Source organism: Scatophagus argus, chromosome 12, assembly GCF_020382885.2.
Source record: "Scatophagus argus isolate fScaArg1 chromosome 12, fScaArg1.pri, whole genome shotgun sequence".
Lineage (NCBI taxonomy): Eukaryota > Metazoa > Chordata > Actinopteri > Scatophagidae > Scatophagus > Scatophagus argus.
Genome location: NC_058504.1, coordinates 9104094 through 9125982, shown reverse-complemented (window position 1 = coordinate 9125982; position 21889 = coordinate 9104094). Strand labels below are relative to the sequence as shown.

The 21889-nt window shown below is 39.6% G+C and overlaps 3 protein-coding genes and 1 long non-coding RNA gene across 8 annotated transcripts in view; 1 reads left to right on the top strand and 3 right to left on the bottom strand.

The window, feature by feature from the left end:
• tmtops3a (teleost multiple tissue opsin 3a) overlaps positions 1-1101 on the bottom strand; it is a 6037-nt gene extending 4936 nt beyond the window's left edge. The window contains exon 1 of the mRNA XM_046406863.1: positions 644-1101. Within this exon, the coding sequence (XP_046262819.1) occupies positions 644-1031 (388 nt within the window). The 5' untranslated portion in view covers positions 1032-1101. The remainder of the gene's footprint in view (positions 1-643) is intronic.
• The window catches only part of LOC124068529, a 16359-nt gene extending 6332 nt beyond the window's left edge, over positions 1-10027 (top strand). The window contains exons 2-3 of the long non-coding RNA XR_006844924.1: positions 2313-2382; positions 9832-10027. This is a non-coding gene — a long non-coding RNA (uncharacterized LOC124068529). The remainder of the gene's footprint in view (positions 1-2312; positions 2383-9831) is intronic.
• vgll1 (vestigial like family member 1) lies at positions 5166-8782 on the bottom strand. 3 transcript variants are annotated; one of them, XM_046406865.1, is made up of 4 exons: positions 8571-8782; positions 7445-7641; positions 6981-7337; positions 5166-6073 (listed from the first exon to the last, which is right to left on the bottom strand). In XM_046406865.1, exons 2-4 carry the CDS (start codon positions 7632-7634, stop codon positions 6003-6005), a joined length of 618 nt encoding a protein of 205 aa, XP_046262821.1. In that variant the 5' UTR covers positions 7635-7641; positions 8571-8782; the 3' UTR covers positions 5166-6002. The 3 variants fall into 3 exon arrangements, with proteins under 3 accessions (XP_046262821.1, XP_046262820.1, XP_046262822.1); XM_046406864.1 differs by having other exon boundaries at positions 8566-8780; XM_046406866.1 differs by having other exon boundaries at positions 5166-6078; positions 8566-8778.
• Positions 9005-21889, bottom strand: adgrg4a (adhesion G protein-coupled receptor G4a). 3 transcript variants are annotated; one of them, XM_046406862.1, is made up of 29 exons: positions 21714-21889; positions 21468-21592; positions 20636-21259; positions 20275-20372; positions 20106-20164; positions 19524-19536; positions 19235-19272; positions 18946-19094; positions 18298-18357; positions 18060-18137; positions 17223-17308; positions 17064-17134; positions 16949-16976; positions 16747-16769; positions 16463-16608; positions 16249-16378; positions 15376-15482; positions 14940-15156; positions 14673-14838; positions 14147-14305; positions 13185-13322; positions 13038-13083; positions 12703-12806; positions 12315-12436; positions 11215-11483; positions 10992-11097; positions 10437-10717; positions 9965-10066; positions 9005-9862 (listed from the first exon to the last, which is right to left on the bottom strand). In XM_046406862.1, exons 2-29 carry the CDS (start codon positions 21541-21543, stop codon positions 9717-9719), a joined length of 3642 nt encoding a protein of 1213 aa, XP_046262818.1. In that variant the 5' UTR covers positions 21544-21592; positions 21714-21889; the 3' UTR covers positions 9005-9716. The 3 variants fall into 3 exon arrangements, with proteins under 3 accessions (XP_046262818.1, XP_046262816.1, XP_046262817.1); XM_046406860.1 differs by having other exon boundaries at positions 19524-19539; positions 21714-21888; XM_046406861.1 differs by having other exon boundaries at positions 16463-16605; positions 19524-19539; positions 21714-21888.

The following is a 21889-nucleotide window of genomic DNA, read 5'->3' as shown; positions in this document are numbered from 1 at the left end:
CTTGTGACATTAAGGTGAGAGCCAATATTATGTGCCTCCGTCCTGCTGTACTAACTACACCATACATATCTGTGTAGTAATTAAAGGGTACACTTTACTGACTGACTAACATTAGTGATGACCCTTTCATTGCAATCGAATCAAATGTGTGTGAGAAACATTTTTTTCCTTCAAGGAAATCTTAATGTTGAAATGTTACCTTTTATTTTCCTTTTTATCCGCATGGATTGCAGTGTGCACCACTTTGGTTCCGACTGAAATATCTTAACACTGCCCTTCTGGATGAATTGATAGGAAATTTTGAAGAGACATTCATGGTTTCCATACTTTGGTGATCCATGACTTTTCCTGTTGCACCATCACGACTTACAGATTTGTCAACTGCTGTATTTTGGTCATGAAACCTGGTTCAGACATTGATGACACCCAGGATAAATTCTAATAACTTAAGTGACACCTTGACGTTTCATATAGCGCCATCATCAGGTCAAGTTTATGCAAAATTTTCATATATGCCCAAATAGCTGAATAACATTCCCAGTCAGACTTCTTAACTTCCTGAATTTTCTGAACTTCCTACATTCTACACCACTTGGTGTAAAACAAGAACGGAAGAAGTTTTAGATTTGCACATGTCACTCACCGAAGAGGGAATTGGCGAACCCGTACCATTTGCAGCCGTGCTCTCCAATGAGCCATCTTCCGTGCAAACTGGCAGCGAAGCTGAAGGGTGTCCCGAAGACGCACACGAGGATGTCGCTCAGACTGATGTTCAGCAGGATGAGATTGATGGGCGTCCAGAGGGAGCGAAACTTTGCGAAAATAAGCAGAACGAGGAAGTTGCTGAGGATTCCCACTACCAAAATGAAGCCGAGGCACACCGCAACCACCGTGTGGCCCGTCCGGCTCAGATCGCCGTGGCTCCGGGACTCCGTGGAGCCCCGCAGGATGGGGGCGGCAGTGCCGAGGCTGGAGCTGGAGAGAGAGCTGTCTGTGGTGCTGAAATTGCAGCCGTGCGTGTGGACGACCATAGTAGAGAGCAGAACCCCAGTAGAGCAGCTTCACACGCTGTGAGGGCCAATACAACACAGTTATTAGAGTGTGAAGACAGCTGAGTGCGCCTTGTGCACTCCTTTATACCTACACCCTCATAATGTATGTAAATACCTCCACCCTCTTCTCTCTGCCACGTACAAACTCCGTTTTTTATTCTTTTTCTTTTTTCTTTCTTAGATACTCTCCAGTTATTATAGTAAGTCCTTTGAACGCAAAGGATTGTGTAAATACAGCAAATCCCCCAAATTTATTACTTTCCAGGTTGTAAATGCCTTTCAAGGCGTTGTGCTGACACGTGAATCAAATTCGCATAGTTACACCGATTTGCTCTGGATTTTTAGGGTTTTTCTTCGCAGATAAAAGCAAGATTAAGCGATTGCCCTAAATGAAGTTCTAATTTTTCAGTAACACTGGAGAGAATAGCTCGGGGTGTTCCGCTCCAGAAATACAAACTTTGGTTGCATGATTTTGCTAAGCTGAGCCTTTCATTTCATATTCACTGCTGCTTCCTGTGCCAGGCTGCTCCTGTGTGTAGCAGCACATATACAGACGGCACAATGGAGCACAAAGGTAGTCATCAACAAAAAGAGTTTCACACATCTTCAGCATTTTCTTTTCTGCGCAGCCTGCCGTACAGGAAACCAACTTCCACAACAACTTTAAAGGACCATTCCAGTGTTTTGTATTTTTGTATTTTCAAAAACGTCTTTACAGGCAGCCACTACTTCCCGTTCACTTCTGGTCTGTGTGAACTCACTTCAGTCTTGAGATCTGTGCTGAAAAGGCCCAAGTTGTATAAAAGTTGAGTTATTGCTGTATGCCATCTGTGCTTCCAGGTGTCATCAAACAATGGCACCACCTTGAAGTAAAAGCAAAAGCAACCACAACAATGAATTTCTTCACTCAAGCAAGTTTCAAATCAGTGTTCAAATATCTATTACATAGTAAATTGGAGATCAACAAATGCCTGTAAGTACAGAAAATGCATCCTGACAAATGTAAAACAACTATAGTATCCCTTGAAAAATGGGTCCCAGAGACAGAAAGTATATATAAGTTGGCGTAAATGGTATTTAATATGAAAAAACACCAGCATGATCCTTTAGACCAAAGCAAACTACAGGTACTTTTGGGGGCATTTCTTCTGCTGAAAACAAAGAGCTCCAGATGAAAGGACACAAACACCGACAACATATAATTTAAAATTGTTACTCATTCTATCTGACCCTGATGTTCTCCCATTTTGCTTGCATCAGCTCCCTCACTGATGATTACATTGGCGACGTGACTGGAGTGGCTGACATCTCTTTGAGGCCACCATTGCAGGTGAGATGTTCATAATTCTTAATTGTTATGGACCCTGTTGTCAGCTGTACACCACACACAACAACCCTGAACACCTAATGCTGCCTCTTCTTGCTCTGCAGTCAGCATCATTGACTTGTTAAAAGCTCAACGGGAGATTTAACACTGCAGACCCAATCTCTTCTTCCTCCTCTCCCTTCCAGATGGGCCTCAGATCAGCCTGATTATTCCTTCCACAAGGAAGGAAGAGGGATTATGGTTTTAAATCCGCATGGTTGTTGAACCTTCCTCCTTGAGAAAGGTTCTCTGCTCGTTCCTCCTCCACCACACCTGCTGCTAGTCTTCTGTCTATAATGTTGGAAAAAACATACCAGAAGGAGTGGTAAACTGTTAACAATAAGCCCCTCAGATCCATAGCAGCCAGTTTCTTTTGCCCCTTATTCTGGCTTTTTTAAACCACTGAATTCATGTTAGCCCTATAAGGCAAAGAGGAATCAAATGTTCTCCTAGTAGACGTCTGCCGTTAAGCTGATCTTGCAGGTATTTGTTTGAGATTTACTGTCTGTGCTGTATTTTTACGGCTTTTTATTCATTGCCAAAACTGTGTCAGCAAGCAAGCAGAAAATATTTTGTATCCGTAGAACATCCCAGTGAAATGCCACTTAACATTCAGTTCCTTTTACATGAGACTTGAGCTTCTCAGGTCAGTCAGTGGCTGGAGTGGTTCCCAGAATGTCTCAATAATATGTGTATAGTGCCCTGTCTATGAGTTATCCATAATTGTACCAACCAAAAGAAATGTTCCTATGTTGCTGATGTATCTACAGTTTGATTTGGACGAGCATGAACCATACAATTTACCTCTCTTGGATTTAAATATTGCCATCTGAAGATCATAGGAAATACATGAAATGGGAATTCTTGAAATGCCAAATCAACCAGTATTATAATATAAAGAAGACGAGACAGCTGGAAAGAGTGAAAATTTTAACAGATTTAATAACAGACAGCCCTCTGAAGACAGCCGTCCCTTTTCTATACCGTTTATCTGTGCAGGGTTGCAGGGGGGCTGGAGCCTAACCCAACTGACTACAGGCGAGAGGCGGGTTACACGGGGAGAAACCCCCCAAAGCACAGAGAGAACATGCAAAATCTCCACACAAGGGCCCAGCCCGTACTCAAACCTTCTTGTAGGGTTAGGGTTAGGGTTATTTTTTAAATCTTTGATTTTTTTGAAATCCAGTGATGTCTGTCTGCAGTGTTTGGTAGAAACACCACCATCATTTTTTCCAACTCTAAGCTATTTTCATGCAAGCTTCACATGAAATATTTTCTATTTTGGGAGACCAACAGAGAAAATCAATAGAGATATTGGCCAATACAATAGGAACGGTCAGAGAGCAAAGAGATAGTTATACTCATTATTGAACTGAGGACTATGAGAGAGACAGAGCTATAGTGTAGTTACTGAATGAAATTATATCACTAGATTGTTTTGTAGTTGGCTCTGAAAGTTAGTTAAGGGACCTTGATTACTACAGCATTTTCAATGCCATCATCAGTAATTTTCCAGTGCTGTCAAAATGACATATGATAATATGACATTACTGAAACTGTGTGGCGCCTTGTATTTTCAAGTACATGCTGCCTGTTGCTCTATAGAGACATTTAAGGCAGTCAAGTGAGTCATATCATACGTGCAACTAATCTAACCTGTCTAGCTACCACACACATTTCAGTGTACTACCATGATAATGTGGTTATTCTATACAGCCATGCTAGCTGTTCTGATGCTGTATTTATGGACAACAACACTTTCAGGTAAATGCTAATATCAGCATGCTGACACTGACAATGCTAAAATGCAGATGTTCAGCAGGTGTAATATGTGTAATATGTGTGGTTGTCTGTCTTTGTGTGTTGGCCCTGTGATTGACTGGCGACCAGTCCAGGGTGTACCCCACCTCTCGCCCGTAGTCAGCTGTGATAGGCTCCAGCACCCCCACGAGCCTGACAGATAAGCGGTATAGAAAATGAATGGATGGATGGATGTTTTCACTGAAAATCGGTGTTAACCAGTAGGAAGGGTCAATCAACCACCAAAGTCAAGATAATCCTTTCTATCCAAGCCATCCAATCATGTCTACCAGCTTTATTGGGACTATGAAAACCTTTGTGACTGAAGCCATAATTGACACTGCAGGAAGTCTTTTGCAGGAGAAGACACATTAATGCAGGAGTTTGCTTTGGGAGAATTCATCTGCACACCTTGAGCATTAAATCATAATAAAGAAGATTTTATCGACCTGAGACTGGTACCTGTAAAACTAAAAGGCTGAAATACCCGATAATTGTTTGGTTGCATCTTCTTTACTGTGCAACAGGTGGTAGATCCGTCAATCATCTGAGTTGATAAGTAAATGTTGTACATATCCAGCTTGGGAGAAGGTGTCTATTAATAGCTAATATATAATAAGGAAGTCTGTATGGACAATGTGGGCGTCATGAGCACATATGCATCTGTGTATTATTTTTTGCCAGCAAATGTGTTACACGTGCATTCCACAATGAGAACAGTTGAAGTATTTCCCTGCTCTGGAATTGATTAAACCTTCAACTGATTATGAGATGCTGGAATATTGAATGCAAACACACGAAGGGGCATCTTATTCCGTCAATGCCTGCACCTGGCTTAAGGTCCATGAGCCCTCACACAGATGAGAAGAAACTAATACTTTGTTGATAGTTTTGCCCTTCATTTGTGAAGAGATATGAAGGAGCATAAAATGAAAGTACTCAAGAACTTGTATGTCCAAATGAAATTTATTACTCGAGAAAATGTACTTAGTTACTTTCCACCACTGACCGTATGTTGTTTACATATTTGTATATATATATATTAAAAAAGTATGTCATCATAGTAGTATGTGTATACACACACACACACACGCACACACACACACACACACACACACACACATACATACATATACAGAGCATATATATTCTTAGTTTTGAGGTATTTCATATAATGATTATATTAAGGACTGAGTAATTTTGTCTACTCTGTTATTATTTAAGTTAAGTTCATATATGATTACATTTTTGCCCAGTGCTTGACACTCTGTGAAGAGAAGAAATCATTAACATAACATCGCTATCCTTCACTTTTTGTTCATTTGGATGCATAAAAACAATTCTCTAAGCAACTCATCTAACTGACTCTAACTCTAACTCTAACGAACTGTAGACATATACTGACATCAATATTTACACACTCCAGAGGCTCACAATGCACTTTAACTTAATACTGGTCTATTTACTGGTGTAGGCCCACTAAGAGAAAATGCCTGATAAAAGCAGGAAAATACCCTTCATCCAACTCCACTGCAAAGTGAGCAGCGACACATGCAGAGGAATGACAGAGTTGAAGAACAGGTTTGTCAGAGAATGTTCCCGTTCAGAGAGTTTGTTCCAGTTAGAACATACTGAGAAGCTGAGGTCATTTTACAGAGAAGTGAGTGGGGAAGGGAACGGAGGAGCTGCTGTTTCTTCCGTGTTTATTCTCAGATGCCGCTCAGACCTGTTTGACCAGACAATATCAGACAGCTCCCAGAGTGAACCACAGCTAGGTGGTGTATTTAAGGCTGTTCTCTCTGCTGCTCCAGCTGCTCTCTCTTCAATACCAGTACAAGTCCTTCTTGTCCAGACGCTGTCCTGACAGAGGAGACAAAATGGCAATGATTTCTAGGCAAGTTTATAAATAATAATACATAATACATTTTTATCTTTTTCACATAGTATCATTTCCCTGGATACGACGTAAAAATTACAAAAAGGCAGCAAGTAATGAGCAAGGATGTTAGGAACTAACTGGTAATTAACAAATACCTGACAAATACTCCAGATTAGATAATGATAGGTGTTTACAGTCCAACCGCTAGCTCCAACATAACCATGAACCCGCACACTGACGCACACTTTTTTAATAATTATGCCTGATGAACTGCTCAAGGACAACTCAGATGGCACATACACATCCAATGTGAACACTTATCTAGTGGCAAACTTTGGATAAATAAAAGTCATTAAAATACAGCTGAGACGTTTTAGACCAACGTAAAGGACATTTTTGAGTGGAGGGGATCTTTAAGTAAATGGTGGATCGTTCAGAATAGTTTCTGGAAATACATCATGTTTACAACAATGGGATTTTCTAAATGAGAGTGTAGCTGTCTCTCTCATTACTTTTATGAATGAGTAATGCTTTCTAGAAAAAAAATCAGTTGAAATGTAAGAGGTTAATAATAGGATCATGTGCCATGTGGCAACCGGTTTAGAGTTCAAGTGGAACTTCAGAAATTTAGTTCCACCCTTTAAGCTGGGGAACAACTAGTAACCCCTTTAAAACATTAAAAATTATTCATGAAGATAGTGTATGATTCCCACATATTTAATAGCTCATCACTGGATCCTGCCCCTCAGCACAGTATCTGAGTTTATTTAAAAATGAACTCACAGGAGTTTTGATTTTGTGGACAAGTCTTATCCATTCCATTATCTAAAAAGCAGTCACTTTGGAAGTTAGAAGACATTTTAAAGTTATATCGTGGGTTTACCAGGTTCAAAGACCACAGCAGGGTCTGCAGACTCTCTAAATCCCTGTGGCACCGTCCAGCTGGGAAGCAGTTCTGGCTTGGAGCTGGAAGCCAGACTGGGTCCCATCTCACCCCTGTCACTATGCAGCAGGTTGAGCAGGGATGTGGCGTACTGCTGTCCAGTAAGACTCAAGCCTTCATGGGACAGGGAGTATGCGATGGATGGAAACCCTGGGCCCTCTCCTGCCCTGGTGGGCAATGAGTGCCACGAGTCAGGAGCTTCATCTACAGGACTGAAGGTCAGCAGGTTTCCTCCGTGAGGGAGCTGTGACTTGGTGTAAGGGTCAACAACACTCCCCTGACAGGTGCTGGTTTCCTCTGGGGGGGAGGGGGACAAAGATGGAAACAGTGAAGGATGGTTGAATGGGACTGAATGTTATGATTACAGTGAGGAAGGTCATACACCGCTGGTTTGGTGTGCTTACCCATTTTAATAGATTTACGGATTTTCTTGGTCTTTACTGCTGGTGCCTTGGCTTCGCAGATATTGCTGAGTGCACGGGTGAAGTGAGCATCCACCATGCTGTTGATGTCCCCCTGGAAGTAGGTCAGGATGACATACTGAGAATGCTTTTCCACCTTCACAGCCATCAGATCATCTGTTCTATCTTCCATCTGTCAACTGTGAAAAGAGAGACAAAACAGGATCATTAAAAGATACCAGTATTTAATGTAATTCGTCATGGCTTATAATCTTGTATTGCTCTACAAGATCCATGCAAGAACAGATTGGATTCTTCTTTCACAAAAAACAAGTCTGATTCATACTGTGTGCAGTACATATTTTACTGTTGGTCCTTCTCAGCATATAGTGATGGAAAGGCTTTTGCTTCCTGTGACCCTAAAACCTGTTCCTCTTGGATGCAGTGGCAGTAAGTGTAGTGATTGCGAGTGTCACTATCAGTCTACATGCTTTCATTTTTCATATATGTAATACACTTTAGGATACATTTACTTACCACCTGGTGTCTTTGTAATGACGGCACAACATTTTAAATTGGTTAAAAGTGGCCATCTTTATAGCAACCCTTTTTATTTCATGTCGTTAGCCTTGAAAAGGAAAATCAGACTAAACCCTCTTCCTCTGACATTCCCTCCATAGCTGGTTATTTGAAGCAATTTAAACTGAGTTTGCCTAGAATGACTCATGACATGGATCGCTGTTGGCTGTCTTTGAAGCAGGCCGATTATAGCACACTAACAAGTAACACTAGCAGGAAGAGTGTGACGTGAGTCTTTCGTTTTCGTAAACTACATGGCAAAGAAATCATGTCTGCAGTAAAATCAATGTTTTTACTCGCAATGCATGAAAATCAGATGATGCAATACTACACTTTTGAGAAATGTCAACATCATGAAGTATTCATTTTCCAAGCCGCCAGAATGTGCCCTCTTTTTGGGAGAACCTGTAACTGATTGAGTGACGTGTAAATGAAAATGCATCGCACCCATCTCATGGCGTGGATAGAAAAAGACTGTACCACTTCGGTTGACCAGCTAACCAAACCGTCATGTCAGTTAAACATGTAATAACTTGTTCTCTTACCTGACCTGATGATTGGCCAAAGATCACCAGGTGGTGCGGCGTCGTGCTGACTGATCAGTCAAAACCGATGGGTTCACCTGCATGAGGAGATGCCAAATTTGTTGGAAAGAAAACCTCACTCTTCTTGAGCTTAAACATCCGAATCATTGATCAAATTTGAAGAGCCAACATCGACAGTTTTTCCTTTCCTCCTCTACAGACAAAACATTTCTCTCACTGAGCCTCCAAAGTTACTTGATGTCAGAGACCGAGAAGGGCGTGTCATCCTTCGTGAATACAGACAGCTATGAGCAGAATGTCATCCAGCCAGTTTCTTCCAAATCTAAATGACACCTAGTCAAACGTTCTCCAGTCACAAGTTATACAGCAGCCGCTTTGAAGTGATTTGCTGGTCATGTTACAAAGTGTGGCTGTTCCTGTTGCCACAAATCAGTGTTGGACCCTGGTACATCCTCCTTCTTTTTCACTTACTGTAATGAAACTGTGTCTTATGTGAGCAAATGATAATAGGATTTCAATGCTATGATATTTTTTTAAAGCACTTTGATGGGAGAAAATAAATATCTGATTTTCACACACTATGTACGGTCCCCAGTCAGAGAAAATAGAAAACATGCTCAAAGGTTTAATCTTCAAAATCAATCTTCAGACACACACAATATAGATAGACAAAATGCAAAGCAATATTTGGTGATGAATGACAGTGAGAACACCTTTGAAAAGCTTCCTTAAAGGAAATATGAGCACTAAAGATTCCTCATGTGATGAAAACAGTTCATTATTACATATTCAGTCATTCTCATTGCACGTAAATGGAAAACTCATAACTGCTACGCATGCAACATTACAAGTATTCATTAATTAACTGTTAAAAATTTACAAACACAAAATCTTTTTTTTCCAAGCAGGAGTCAACTGAACAGTGAAAGTGGTTATATGGTTCTTGAAGACAAGGGCATCTTGCGTTTAATGTGTACTTTTCAGAACAGTCAGTGCAGCATTTGCTTTTCATGGCTGATTTTAATGAAAGGTGCAGGAGTGCTGAAACAGACATGGAGCTGTTTGATTTTCTGCTGTCAGTGTGTGATATGACAGTGATGGACCTTGAAAGAGAGAGAGAGCAGTACATAATGGCACATTCAGAAGCCAGCTCATGCCTTCCGGTGGTTTGGTGCTGATCCTGCCGAGGAGTCTGAAATCTTCCTGATGGCAGATGTGCTGTCAGAAGCGACTGAGTCAGAGTTAACAAGATTGTTCTTTTTGCAGGGACCACCCACCGTCACAGTGCGGCTCCAGTCTGAACACAGGACGCAGGAAAGAAAGAAACATACGGCCATTATACTGCAATAGAAAACATCCAGACAAACATCCATCCATTGCTGTGCTTCAAAATAGGTACCTGAGTAATCACTGAGTCGGAAACGTCCGCAGCACAAGTGGATTCTCCACTGTTTCCTCACATTTTCCTTCATCAAACAGTGGAACACAAAAACACAGAATCCTGGGACCAAAGAGCATTAGAGATATTAGACATATTCATCTATTATTCCGTCACTTAAAATGCTACAAACATAGCCGTAGTTTTGGTTTTCTGTTTCCCTTACCACTTAGTTTCATTTCATATTTCCATTTTAATATATTACCTTTAACTACATTCTTAAAAGTGCCCTGTTCTGAACAACTGTGATACTTCACCAAAAAGAAAACCTAATCAGTAATTGTTTCTCTGTCGATCAAGGAAACTCAAACACATTGCTGATTAAATTATTTCCAAACCAAAGTCAAAATTCAAACACAAACAAAATTACAGATGTGTTAAAATGACTTGCTCTGCTGTAACTAATATAACACCAGCAACAGCTCACATTTACCCTGAAAACTGTTGAAGATGGTGAACAGGTACATCAGGACCACTCTGCCTGGTCCAAATGAAAAAAAGCCCATTGCCCACGTCAGGCCCAAGAGGACTGTGAGGCTGGCCACCATCTTCAAGTCCCGCAGAGAGCTGCGGCTGTTTTCTGACACCTTATTGGCCCTCATCTGTCTGATCTGGAGCAGAACCACGATGAACACAGAAACGTTGCACAACAGAATCAGAAGAACAAACACCACCACCGTCACGTAGAAGAAGACGTCATTCTGCAGCCAGCAACTGGAGGGAGGGAGGGACAGGATTGGTTATTGTTTGATACTCTTGAGGATTTATGACAAATGTCATCATGCTGCGGTTTTCTTTGTCCAAGACACTGCTGGGTGTTGCATTTGTTGCCTATGTACTTTGTGCAATTTTCTAAATTTCTGCAATGAATTTATAATTTTACAATTTGTCATAAGCACACACAACCTAATCTCACATTTTCCTTTATCAGACAATTTAAGTATGATGCTCCCAAGGTTTACTTTGTTCGCCCAGAGTTTGCACTTACAATTGCTCAGTGGACTGAAGCACTACAGCAGCCTCTTCAGGTGCAATGCTGCCATATGCATTTTTATCTATGGCCAGCACCAGGCTGACTATGATTAAAGGAATACCTGTGAAAAAATAAACAAATAAATAAATCACACCTTAGTCCTCTCAAACGAACAACGAAGCAAACGAACACTGGACTTTTTCTGGTACAGTGAGAAGCACTCAAACATCTGTCTTACCCCATCCTACAGCACAGAACTTGAGGATGTAGGAAGGGACATAGGTATTGAAGACCTTGACCAGTGCGAAGTACATATGCAAGGCCTCCAGGCCCATCCAGGTGAAAGAAGCCAGTAGGAAGTAGTGTAGTGTTGCAGCAGTGGCTATGCAAAGACCGTAGTTGGAGAAGGAGGAGAGCCAGGAGTTGAGAAGGAAGAGCATGCACAACCCCAGCAGGGCAGCTGACAGGCTGATGAGTATCTTAGATGGATAATCTCGACGCAGCTTCCTAAAGTGTACGAGAGTGAACAGTAAGGAAAACGAATGTCAGGCATTTGCAAAGAGGCAAAATATGATTTTCTTTGTCAAAATTACCAGTAAGGAATCATTTGACAATTAACAAATGCAATTAAAACCTATCATACATACAGTTCAGTGGTGATAAAGAAATTCTATCTCTTGGATTGTGGAAGGTTGTTATGATAATTTTGAGATTTCAACCTTAATTACAGTATAATTATTTGGAAAGTCATTTTAAAAAACACAATTCTACTTTTTAAACATTTAAGTAGTTATAACAGACATGATGCATGCATGTTGTGTTTAGTTTAAATGCACTGTAGACTGGAAAAACCTGAAAGAGATAAAAAGGTGGTCGTGTTTGGTTTGAGAGCATTCAACTTTTAAACAACGATCAATTCTTCTAAAGTTTATATGAGCACATCAAGTGGGGTTGTACCATTTCACAAAAAACACAATTGTTGTGTTGCTATAGTTGAGTTTGACTTTTTTTGCAGAAGCTATGAAACTTTCCAGACTTTGACTCTCATGATTAAAACTTCTATCATTAAATACACCATTATTGAAGATGTTATGGTCACCCCCATGATATCACATTACCTTATAATTGGAAAATAATAAGTGCTTGTTTAAACAAAATTAAGGGATGTTTAAGAAAGTTGTATCTACTGTGAAGTAGCATTGCAGATAATGTGCAGTATCTTGCAAATGTACAACCTCCTCCTCCTCCTGCAGCTGATTAATTCAGCAAATACAGTCTTTGCAACAAGAACCTGCGACACTGTGGTAAGAAGTGTTAGTTGTGATACAAATGACTTACTCAAAAGCAAGGTAGGTGAGAAGAGTGATGCCCAGAAATATGGAGGATATACCACAACCAAGATATGAGATCACTGTCAGGATCTTACTGTCAGCTTCACTGAGAGGGGCTTTGGATATATCCTGAAACCCAAAATACAGACAGAACAAAATCTATTGTTTACTTACTGTTTAAAGTGAACGTTTGTGCCTCTTAGTGGTAGAATCGAAAAAGGCACCATGTTAAGCAACAGTGCAAGCTGTTGAAAGCCACCCTATCATAATTATGCGACAGAAATTATTATATGATCAAAAGTGGAAAAGTGGAAATATCTGGAAGTAGTCTACAAATAGTCAAGCTAGACGGGCAGTGTGGCACAGCATTTTCTCAAAGCAGACCAAAGACTCACCATGAGCACAGCGAAATGTGTGAGATGATCACAGAGACAGCTGGTACGATAGGGAGAAATACTCCAGGTCTCACAACCTCTGCTGCTCCAGCCACCCTGCCCGCCTGACACACACACACACACACACACACACACACACACACACACACACACACACACAGATAGGCAAAGACACACAAGGTTTGATTAAATCTTCTTAAATGACACGCTGCTTCATGCACTGAGGGATTTTTATTGATCTCACTGATTCCCTAAAGAGTATGAAGCTCCATTACTGTAAATCATTTAAGTCCACATATAAACATATAAAGTACAATAAACAACGACCTACTCACCATTTTTGTGGAAATCCCAAAACATGCACTGTACCTTGTCTTCTGGCTGTTCAAAAAAAAAAAAAAACAACAGAAAAGTGATGACGCTTTAGAGTCAAATAGAAAAGCCTTCCTCTTACTGATGAACTGAGTGGATTCACTTCTCACTCGTTTGGGTATTTGATTGTTGAGGGTCACCACAACTCGATCCTTTAGGTTGCTGACTTGGCTGTTATTGATGCTGGCAGATACTATATGGGAATTCAATGTCCAGTTGCAGTGAGTTGAATTGGTTGTGAGCGGGTCCTGTTAAAATATAAAGTTGTAGTGACACTAACAGGCAAGGCTATAAGTGAAAGTAAGTAGATATAGTAGCAAAGTTTAATTGAGGTCATTATTTAATGAAACATTCTGCAGACAGAAAGAGCAAACTTATATTATATATCTCATATTTAAACTATTGATTATTTAATATCTAAATAAAGGGAAAATGTAATTATTTTAGCGCCAAAGAAACTGTTTGACATTTGCAGGTGAATATGAAGCAACAGGCAGCAGCAAGCTGTCTTAGCTTAGTATAAAGACTGGAAACAGGGGAAATAAAATAGCCTGAGTCAGCCCAAAGGCTTACCAGTGAACACATTATATACTGTTTGTTTAACCATTACAAAAACCCAAATGAAAAAGCAACAATTTTTCATTGGCTGCCTACATGGAAACCTTAAGGTAGCAGCTGAGAAACAGTCTGATTGTAGATGTACATACAAACTGGGGGTTTTATGGTTTGGTTTTTGTACAAATTGAGCAAATCAGATATAACCTAAATAGTTAGGAGTCTGTGGGTTGTTTTTGTTATCTTTGGGCTGAGCCATACCAGCTGTTTCCCCTGTTTCCAGTCCAGTCTAACTTCACAGTTGTCCCACAGACATTTTGCCAATACAATATTCTCATTTAATTCTTTGCAAAAAAGTGAATAAGCTAAATCCCCAAAATGTTGAATTGTTCCTCACAACCATATGTCTTGGTTGAGAGGTTTGCATAAAATGCAAAATAGCATAAAAAGTTTCTACATCTAAAAATAGAAGAGGAAGAAGTGAAAGTAACAAGAACAAAAATTTGAATGAAAATACCTGAAAAAGTTTTTGTGTTCCATAAAAATTAAACTGCACGCGGATTTCTTTCCTTTTTCCGGGAAGGAAGCTAAAAAAGTTGTAGAGTGCAGAGGGCAAAGAGATGGTAGCGTCTGTGTCAGGGAGAGGTTCACTAACAAAGCCTTGGGTGAGAAAAATCTGAAAATACAAGTAATAATGACAGACTGAATCACAATTCTGCAGGGAACTTTGAAACCACCTCAATGGATCGTGCAGTAATTCACTATGCTCTACCAGTTCTTGTTATGTGCATGTTCTAGTTAAAGCTTAATGTGCTAAGACTGCCTGGGGCCACAACGTCTGTTTAACTATTTCCCAGTCACTCAAGGATATTGACACAACAGAAATTATCGCTGGGCAGTCAGGTGGAAACAGTTTTGGAGTTGAGAAAAAATTGAAACAGGGTTTTCTATCTGTCACTTTTGAGGGTTACAGAAACAGTTCATAATTAAAACTTGCTGCCCCCTTTATTGCATATTACAGGATGTATTTTTTGCTGGCTCACCTTTGGGTTCAGGGTTGAATCGTTGGAGGACACGCCGAAGGTGAGGCCATTGAACTCATCTGGATCTATGTTGACCATGGACAGGGCCAGCAAGGGTGCTGTTATACTGATAGATTCATCTTGGAAGTCCATATTGTTTCCCATTGTCTCTGTCAGGACAAGGACACTTTTTCCCCAGACAAAAGACTGATTAGCAACAAGAAAATAAAGAAGGAATATACTGCACATTTCTGTGTTCACATGACACCCTTGTCCCTCTCTACTTACGTGTTAGCCACCCCTTTGACGTTAGTTTTGGAAAGCAGGATATCTGAAACAATACTGACAATAATGGCACCGATAGCAGGTTTGATCTTGCTGATATTGGCCACTTCCCTGAGCTTCTCCACCACTCTATCCAGATCGGAGGTAGGGAGCGCTGGACTGGTACCCAACTGAACATCTACAAGTTCCTGAATCGCGTCCACAACCTCAGCCGCATTACCTGGAAATCAGTCATATCATTAGAGCTTTTTTTCTGTTTTTCTGTTGTGGTTTTGTTTAGATGGAAAGATAATATAAACAAAAAAAAGAAATGTTTTATTCCAAGAGTTGTGGCAAAAGCTTTTTTTCTCAAAATGCAATTATTTCCTCTAGTTAAAAAAATATATATATATTATAAGCAATGTAAATGAACCAGACTGTGTGTGATCGATCCTCTTACCAGCAGTGACGGTGATATTGTCCAGGTCTGATATTTTCATGAGTGGGTTGCAGTTTGTCATATCAGAATGAGCCCAACTGGTCGTGTCAGTTTCTATGTCTAACTTACTGAAGATAGAAGAAAATGAGAGGTAACAGAAGGAACACAATATTCTTTCAGGTCTGTTCCTGATGGATGATTGTGTTAAGCATCACTGCATTGTTTCACTAATAGACCGTAAAACTGATGACCAATATTAGTCAGTCATTGTTGCTTGAGTGATGCTTATATAAAATTTGACCGAGGTGAAGTAAAGGAGACTGAAGCCCTTCACTGCATTAATAATTCACTCATAGGAAATTGATTTTTACTCAAGCTGCAAGCTGGCAGGGATCCTTCAGTATTATGTGTTTAGTCAGAGCTTGTGTGGGAGGATTAGTTGGAACAGGACACTATAATTGAGGGAATTTTGTGGTCGAGCTGTCTCTATGGAAACATATTGTTGAGACAAAGATAACCAGGGTCTGTGGCAGTAATATAGAGCAATATATAAAGAAAATCCCCATTTTCTCCTCATATTTTTTCACCGAGATGAATGTTTGCTCAGATAGCCTGCATGAATAAACCCGTGAATATTATTACACTTTGTCTCAATTGTGAACCAATATATGCTTTATTATTTTATTAGAGACAATATGCAATGTGTTCCTGTGTTATGTAAAACAATAAAATACCAAATCATTTTATACAGCGTGAGGGAACTTGTTGATTTATTCATCATTTTGACTGATTATTGCCGTGTGGTTTGGTCATAATTTTGCAGTCTAACAATACAGTTATCATAGTGTCTGGTAACAAATAAATCAGCCGGGTAAATTGAAGTTAATGCCTTACCAAAGCCTGTAGGCTCTCTCTGATATGGGCTCTTTGCATCCCATTTCTTGGTTGACTTGTGGAAATGCTTCAGGCCAAATATACTGTCCATAGATTGTTGAAGTAGTTTCTTCTAAACAGTTTTCTGGCACTGGAAGAAATCAGTATATACAAGTCTCATGCCACAATTAAGCACACCTTTATTTTTTTATTTGTCACAGGAAATCCATCTTACCTATGTGCTTGATCGCCACATCCATAGTATGAACAGTAAGGGAGTTGTTTTGATACTTTGATGTTAAGGCAGCATGAATAAAAGTTTTGATTTCTGCCACACTGTTCATGTTGTATTCCTGAACATGGAAGGTGCAGTAATATCTGCTGATGAAACACAATTGGCGGTAACAACATTTGTTTGAACCACAGGTTAAGTAAATTCTGAATTAATTACAAAAACAGGTTGTATAGGTAGCTTTCATCATCCTTATTCTTTTTTGTTTTTTTGTTAACGTCACCCACTGTTTTTGTTGGCCTTGGAAAATCTAACAATAAAAAAGGAGAGAGACAAAGAGATGTCACATCGTAAATATCTAAATATAACTGTCACAACAGTGTGACATATTATTACCAGGATTAAACTTCAGCTTTTATTTATGACATTTTTATTTGTCTAGTATTTTTATCTAACTCGTCATGCTATTAAAATGAAGTGCAAACTCACCATCAGTCCACTGTACTGGTCCATGTTCCTATGAAATATTATCAATAAATAACAAGTCAGCCTGAGCTTTCCTATAACAAACATTAAAACACTAAATGAACTCAGTGGGACCCACCTGTCTACATTCTCCTGTGTGATGAGATTCAGTACAACCATGGTGTCATTCACCTCCAGCTTCTCTTTTACCTTTTGCCCAAAGAGAATAACTTGGTGTTCCCGTTTTTTTTTCTTTAGTGAAGCTTTGCTTTCAAATGCAGTTTTGCGAATCTCTTACCCATTTCTCAATAATGTCCTGTGGTTTTGTGGGGCTTCCGGTTATACTCAAGGTCATGTTAACTCTGAAGAACGTATCAGGTGCAACTGCAATGGAATGAAAAGACAGCAGGGCATCAAAACATGGACGCTTTGTCACTATTCCTCTTTTAGGCGGAATCATTGACTGACCCGGATCATTTAAGATTTTAAAGAACAAAAAATAGTATTGTGTTTTTATTTGTTTATTTATTTTAGTCTATTTTAGTCTATTTTAGCATTTGTCTTCAGCAGATTCCATACACGACTCTCTCTATCAATAACTCCAAAATTCACTGTAACAACAGGCACTAATATTAGCAGCAATGAGTATATAATCAGCTCATGTGCTCACTTTTCTAAGATTGAACATTTCTAAAGCTTAAGAATAATTGCTTCAGAAAGGCTTCTCAGATCTTTGTCAAAGGGTAAAAAGTGGATACTGAGACTGCGAAATTGAGCCTTGATGCGAACACATAGGCAATATGCAACAAAGGGCAACACAGTGTGTAATTTCTACTCAGGTTGAATGTTAGATGAGAGCTTTTGGTGTGATTTTCCAGATCCGTGATTGGATCTGCTCTGACACTGATTTGATGGAATGGTACAAAACCTTTATTGCACTCTGTTTTGTTTGTACATTACTAGCACTTTTAATGCTTCTTTTTTGCATATTTATCGTGCATTGTCAGTGTTTGTACACTTTAATGCTGGTGCCCTGCACAAATATTTTTCCCAGTCAGATCTGAAACAACATGAGAAAGAAACATGAATGAAGACAAACACAATGATCATGTGTTTAGTTGTTTAGCAAACTGACCGGCAGTCTTGTTGATTTCTAATGGCTCTCTTGTTGTTGATATATTAGCAGGATGAGTTGGCGCACTTTGAGTTGGACCTGTTTGTGTGAATCATACGACACGGTTTACAAGAAGGTATAACTGCTCAGAGAAATGGTCTTGTAGAATGCACCATAATAAAGAAATTGAAGAACTGTTATTACTACAGATAAACCAGTTTGTGAAAGGCATTTGTTTTATTTTTTCTTGCGTGCTCACCTGATGAAATTACAGCAATGCTGGCAGTTGGTGGTGGCTCTGACACCACAGGGAATGACTCTGAAAGAAACGAATCACTGATTACAAAACCGCTATGCAAAGAATTAAAAATAGCAAAATAGCATGACGTCTGACAGGATGCAAATTATGCAAATGTTAATGCTCTTAAAACAAATAGTAACGCATTTCTGCTCATCTATTAGTTTAGTTTTTAGTATTAGTTCATAGAAACACATAAATATGCTGTCTGTCTCTAATGCTTGCAGGTGTTGGATTTTTTTTCACTGTATTCATTAGTGCGGCGTGCTTTTAATCCAGCCACTTCACAGTCGCAGATAAAGTGCATGGTATTGTTAAACTGAATCTCTTTAATGGACTTGCGTAATGTTGATGCTTCAAGTTAATATATCCAGCTAAAACCACAGTCTGCTTCGTGTCTCTACGACACAAGCACTGGTCACTCATTATAAAATTTGCATGTAGATAAGCTAGTAATAAAAAATATGCAAATACTTCATGTGACATAAACATACATTCTTTTTTTATGGTAATAAAAATGCATTTGGTTAAGTATCTGCTAAAACACAGTGAGAGCATTTTACAGGTGCATGTAAGAGGACCGAAGTGTATTGTACAGTGTGTACATACCCACAGGTATTATGCTGATACTATTAGGGTCAGATGTCACGTTGAGAAAGCTGTTAGAGAAGTTCAAACTCAGTAACGTGGCAATGTTCACCTGAACGTCTCCTACATTAGCAGCAGGATCCACTTCCACATAGACTTCGCAGCTGAAACTGGGGATTAATCACAAAGACATGAGTGAAACCCACATGTGAACTGCATTGCGCCTAACTTTAGAGAATATATGGCTTTCATCTCGTGCCATGTAGCTCATCTATGTCGTAAAGTATTCTGTGGGTTGAATTTATCTTACCACTTATCGCAGGTGGAGACTGATAAAGCTCCTGATCCCTGAAAACACACAGTTGTTTCATATCTTTATTGCTTACACCTCGCCTCTGAAATGACGTCAGTGCTCACATGTGTTATTAATTTCCATGGAAAATGACATTGTCTCAATCTACAAAAAAAGCATCTTTCATCTGTTGGCTAATCAGACGGTCTTTGAGGATATTGCTGCTTCTTCCAGTGGAAAATCAAACTGAGGACTCAAAGTGGTGTATCTGAGGTTGCTGCATGTGTAGAGCAGCAGAATTTCTAACCTCATGGCAGGAACTGCTGTATGGGAACACAGATAAACAGAAATTAGAGACTTGAATGTTGGTGTTGTTGTCGAGGACCACAATCACAATATACATTTGGATGTATAATGCACAAATCACTGTTGTCATGCACTGCCAAAACACACACACACACACACACACACACAGTGATAAGAAGAAACCAGCTGACAACAGTGGAAAGTAATTAAGTACATAAATATATTACTTTTTACTACACTATACCTATTTGACAGCTTTGGCTACAAATTACTGTACAAATTTTTTTCAAATTTTACATGCAAAAAATTAGGTAGGCATGTTTCCAAAATACATGTATTGTTATAGATTTAATTATCCGACAGAATGTAAAATACTTTAAATTTGCAAGTTTTGCTTTTTAAATATGTTTATTTATGGATTGCTTGTATATTCCAAAGCAGGACATTTACTTTGAATGAAGTAATTTTATATTGCTGTATTGATTCTTTCACTTGAGGGATCAGAACACCTCCCCCACCACTGCCAGCTGAGAGGATAGTTTTGCTTAAAAACAAAAAAACAAAAAACAAAAAGTGAAGTTACCTTGGGGATGACACAATGATGTCACGGACAGAAATGTTGAAAGGGAAAATGCTATCCAGCTGATAAGAGATGGCAGCAAAGTTTATTCAAATAAAGATTATTTTGATAAGCCAGTATGACTGTTTGTTCAAAGTTATTGGCCACTAACATATTCATAAATTCTTCATACCCAGTTTCTTGTGAGTTCCTCCGGTGATACGGAGCAATTTTCAGACCTGGTGGATTGAAGTATGGATGTCCACATTCTGATTTTATAGAACGGCCACGCTAAAAGGAGAGAAAAAAAGCCATAAGCAAAGAAAATGATTGCTTTGAATTATTTCCAAAGGAAACAGATTTATGAACTGCTGAACTCAGGAATGGGTGGTTTACTATTTCTTTGACTGAAGAGGACAATAGACTGCGTTATCTTCCCACTCATTCAACTCTCACCTACAGTACATTGCCTTTGGGAATAATTTTTTTTTAATTCAGGCAGGTCAAACAGGATGACCCTGAAATGCAACAGAAAAAGATCGTATTGTATTTACCACAAAATAGGGTCTTGTCAGGCTCAGGAGGGCAGCTGTATTTCCACTGCTTCGTGTCCCAGCTCATCACGTCTCCGTCTACACAGTTCTGATCGCTCAGCTCCTCAGCGCTCCATTCTCTGGACCACATCCTGAACTGACTGATCTCACCAAGCAAATTATTCCCACTTTCTGCCTTTATTTCCCCATTTGGATCCACATAATGAGACACCCCCAGAGTGAGAGTCCCATTCTGGGCCAGCTGCTGGGGTAGGGCGGAGAGAGAGACCTCATGCTGTCTGGTTCCATTTATGTAGACCCGAAGTCTGCGAACTTGGCCGGACCAAGTGAGACAGACGGAGTACCATTCCTGCAGTTTCAGTTCCGATTTAAAGCGCTGCTCTTTTCCAAACAGCCATGCTGCCAGACGCCCACTTCCGCCCCGAAGTCCCAGCTCTATCTGACTTTTACCTTGTGCTTTGTAGACAAATCCTGTCCATTCTGTCCCATAGCTGAGGCGTAAAAGCATACATACACTCAGTTCCTTAAGGGCTGGCACCACAGTACCTGGTTTTAGCTGCCACATGCATGGACGGCTACTGAAAGGTATCTTCTTACCCCACAGGCTGGAATCGACAGAGGCACCTGAAATAACAAATAGTTAGAAAAGACAGTTGATGAACAGTACAGTAACATAAAGATGCTGAAAGCAGAATGTACATGTCATTAAATACAATTAAAAATACTGGTACAAAGTGACATTTTGCATGTAAGGCAATGACTCCACATGATACATTGTACTACTTTACATTGTCAAGTGCTTTAAATTCATTCAGCTGCTCTGAAATCTTACTTGAGCCAGGAAGACACACTGACAGCAGTATACAAAGACAGATGGTGTGAGAAGACAAGCTGCTGATGGAGTTCATGACAGCAAACAAAAACTCAGGGCTTCAATGCCGGTAAAGTGGTCATTAGCTGAAATGTAACAAGAGAAATATTTTGTTTTGTTTTGTTTTTAAATTTGCAGTCACCTTGAAGTAATAACACAGGAATTATTAACTTAAGTTTTGAGGCTGAGCACATAAGTGAAACTTACCGCAGTCATCTCCTTGAAATGGTCAAATCTGAAGTTTATGCCGTTCTGTGAGTATTTAAGCAATCAGTGTCGGTTTGTGAGAAGTTGGCTCAGACTGGCGTCACTTTATTTCTCTATAGGAAGACCTCCACACCCTCCTGCTTTAGTTCCCTAAGTTACTCATTAATCACCGGCAA

What these genes read in the sequence shown, in the direction of transcription:
- vgll1 (XM_046406865.1), bottom strand. Translation starts at nt 7,634, where the DNA reads ATGGAAGATAGAACAGATGATCTGATGGCTGTGAAGGTGGAAAAGCAT. An exon ending in CCGTAAATCTATTAAAATGG is followed by an intron (nt 7,338 to 7,444) that starts GTAAGCACACCA and finishes CCTCCCCCCCAG; the next exon opens with AGGAAACCAGCACCTGTCAG. An exon ending in TGCTGTGGTCTTTGAACCTG is followed by an intron (nt 6,074 to 6,980) that starts GTAAACCCACGA and finishes CTGTCAGGACAG; the next exon opens with CGTCTGGACAAGAAGGACTT.
- adgrg4a (XM_046406860.1), bottom strand. Translation starts at nt 21,543, where the DNA reads ATGAACTCCATCAGCAGCTTGTCTTCTCACACCATCTGTCTTTGTATA. An exon ending in AGGAACTCACAAGAAACTGG is followed by an intron (nt 20,165 to 20,274) that starts GTATGAAGAATT and finishes ATCTCTTATCAG; the next exon opens with CTGGATAGCATTTTCCCTTT. An exon ending in CATCTTCAACAGTTTTCAGG is followed by an intron (nt 10,067 to 10,436) that starts GTAAATGTGAGC and finishes CTTTGGTCCCAG; the next exon opens with GATTCTGTGTTTTTGTGTTC.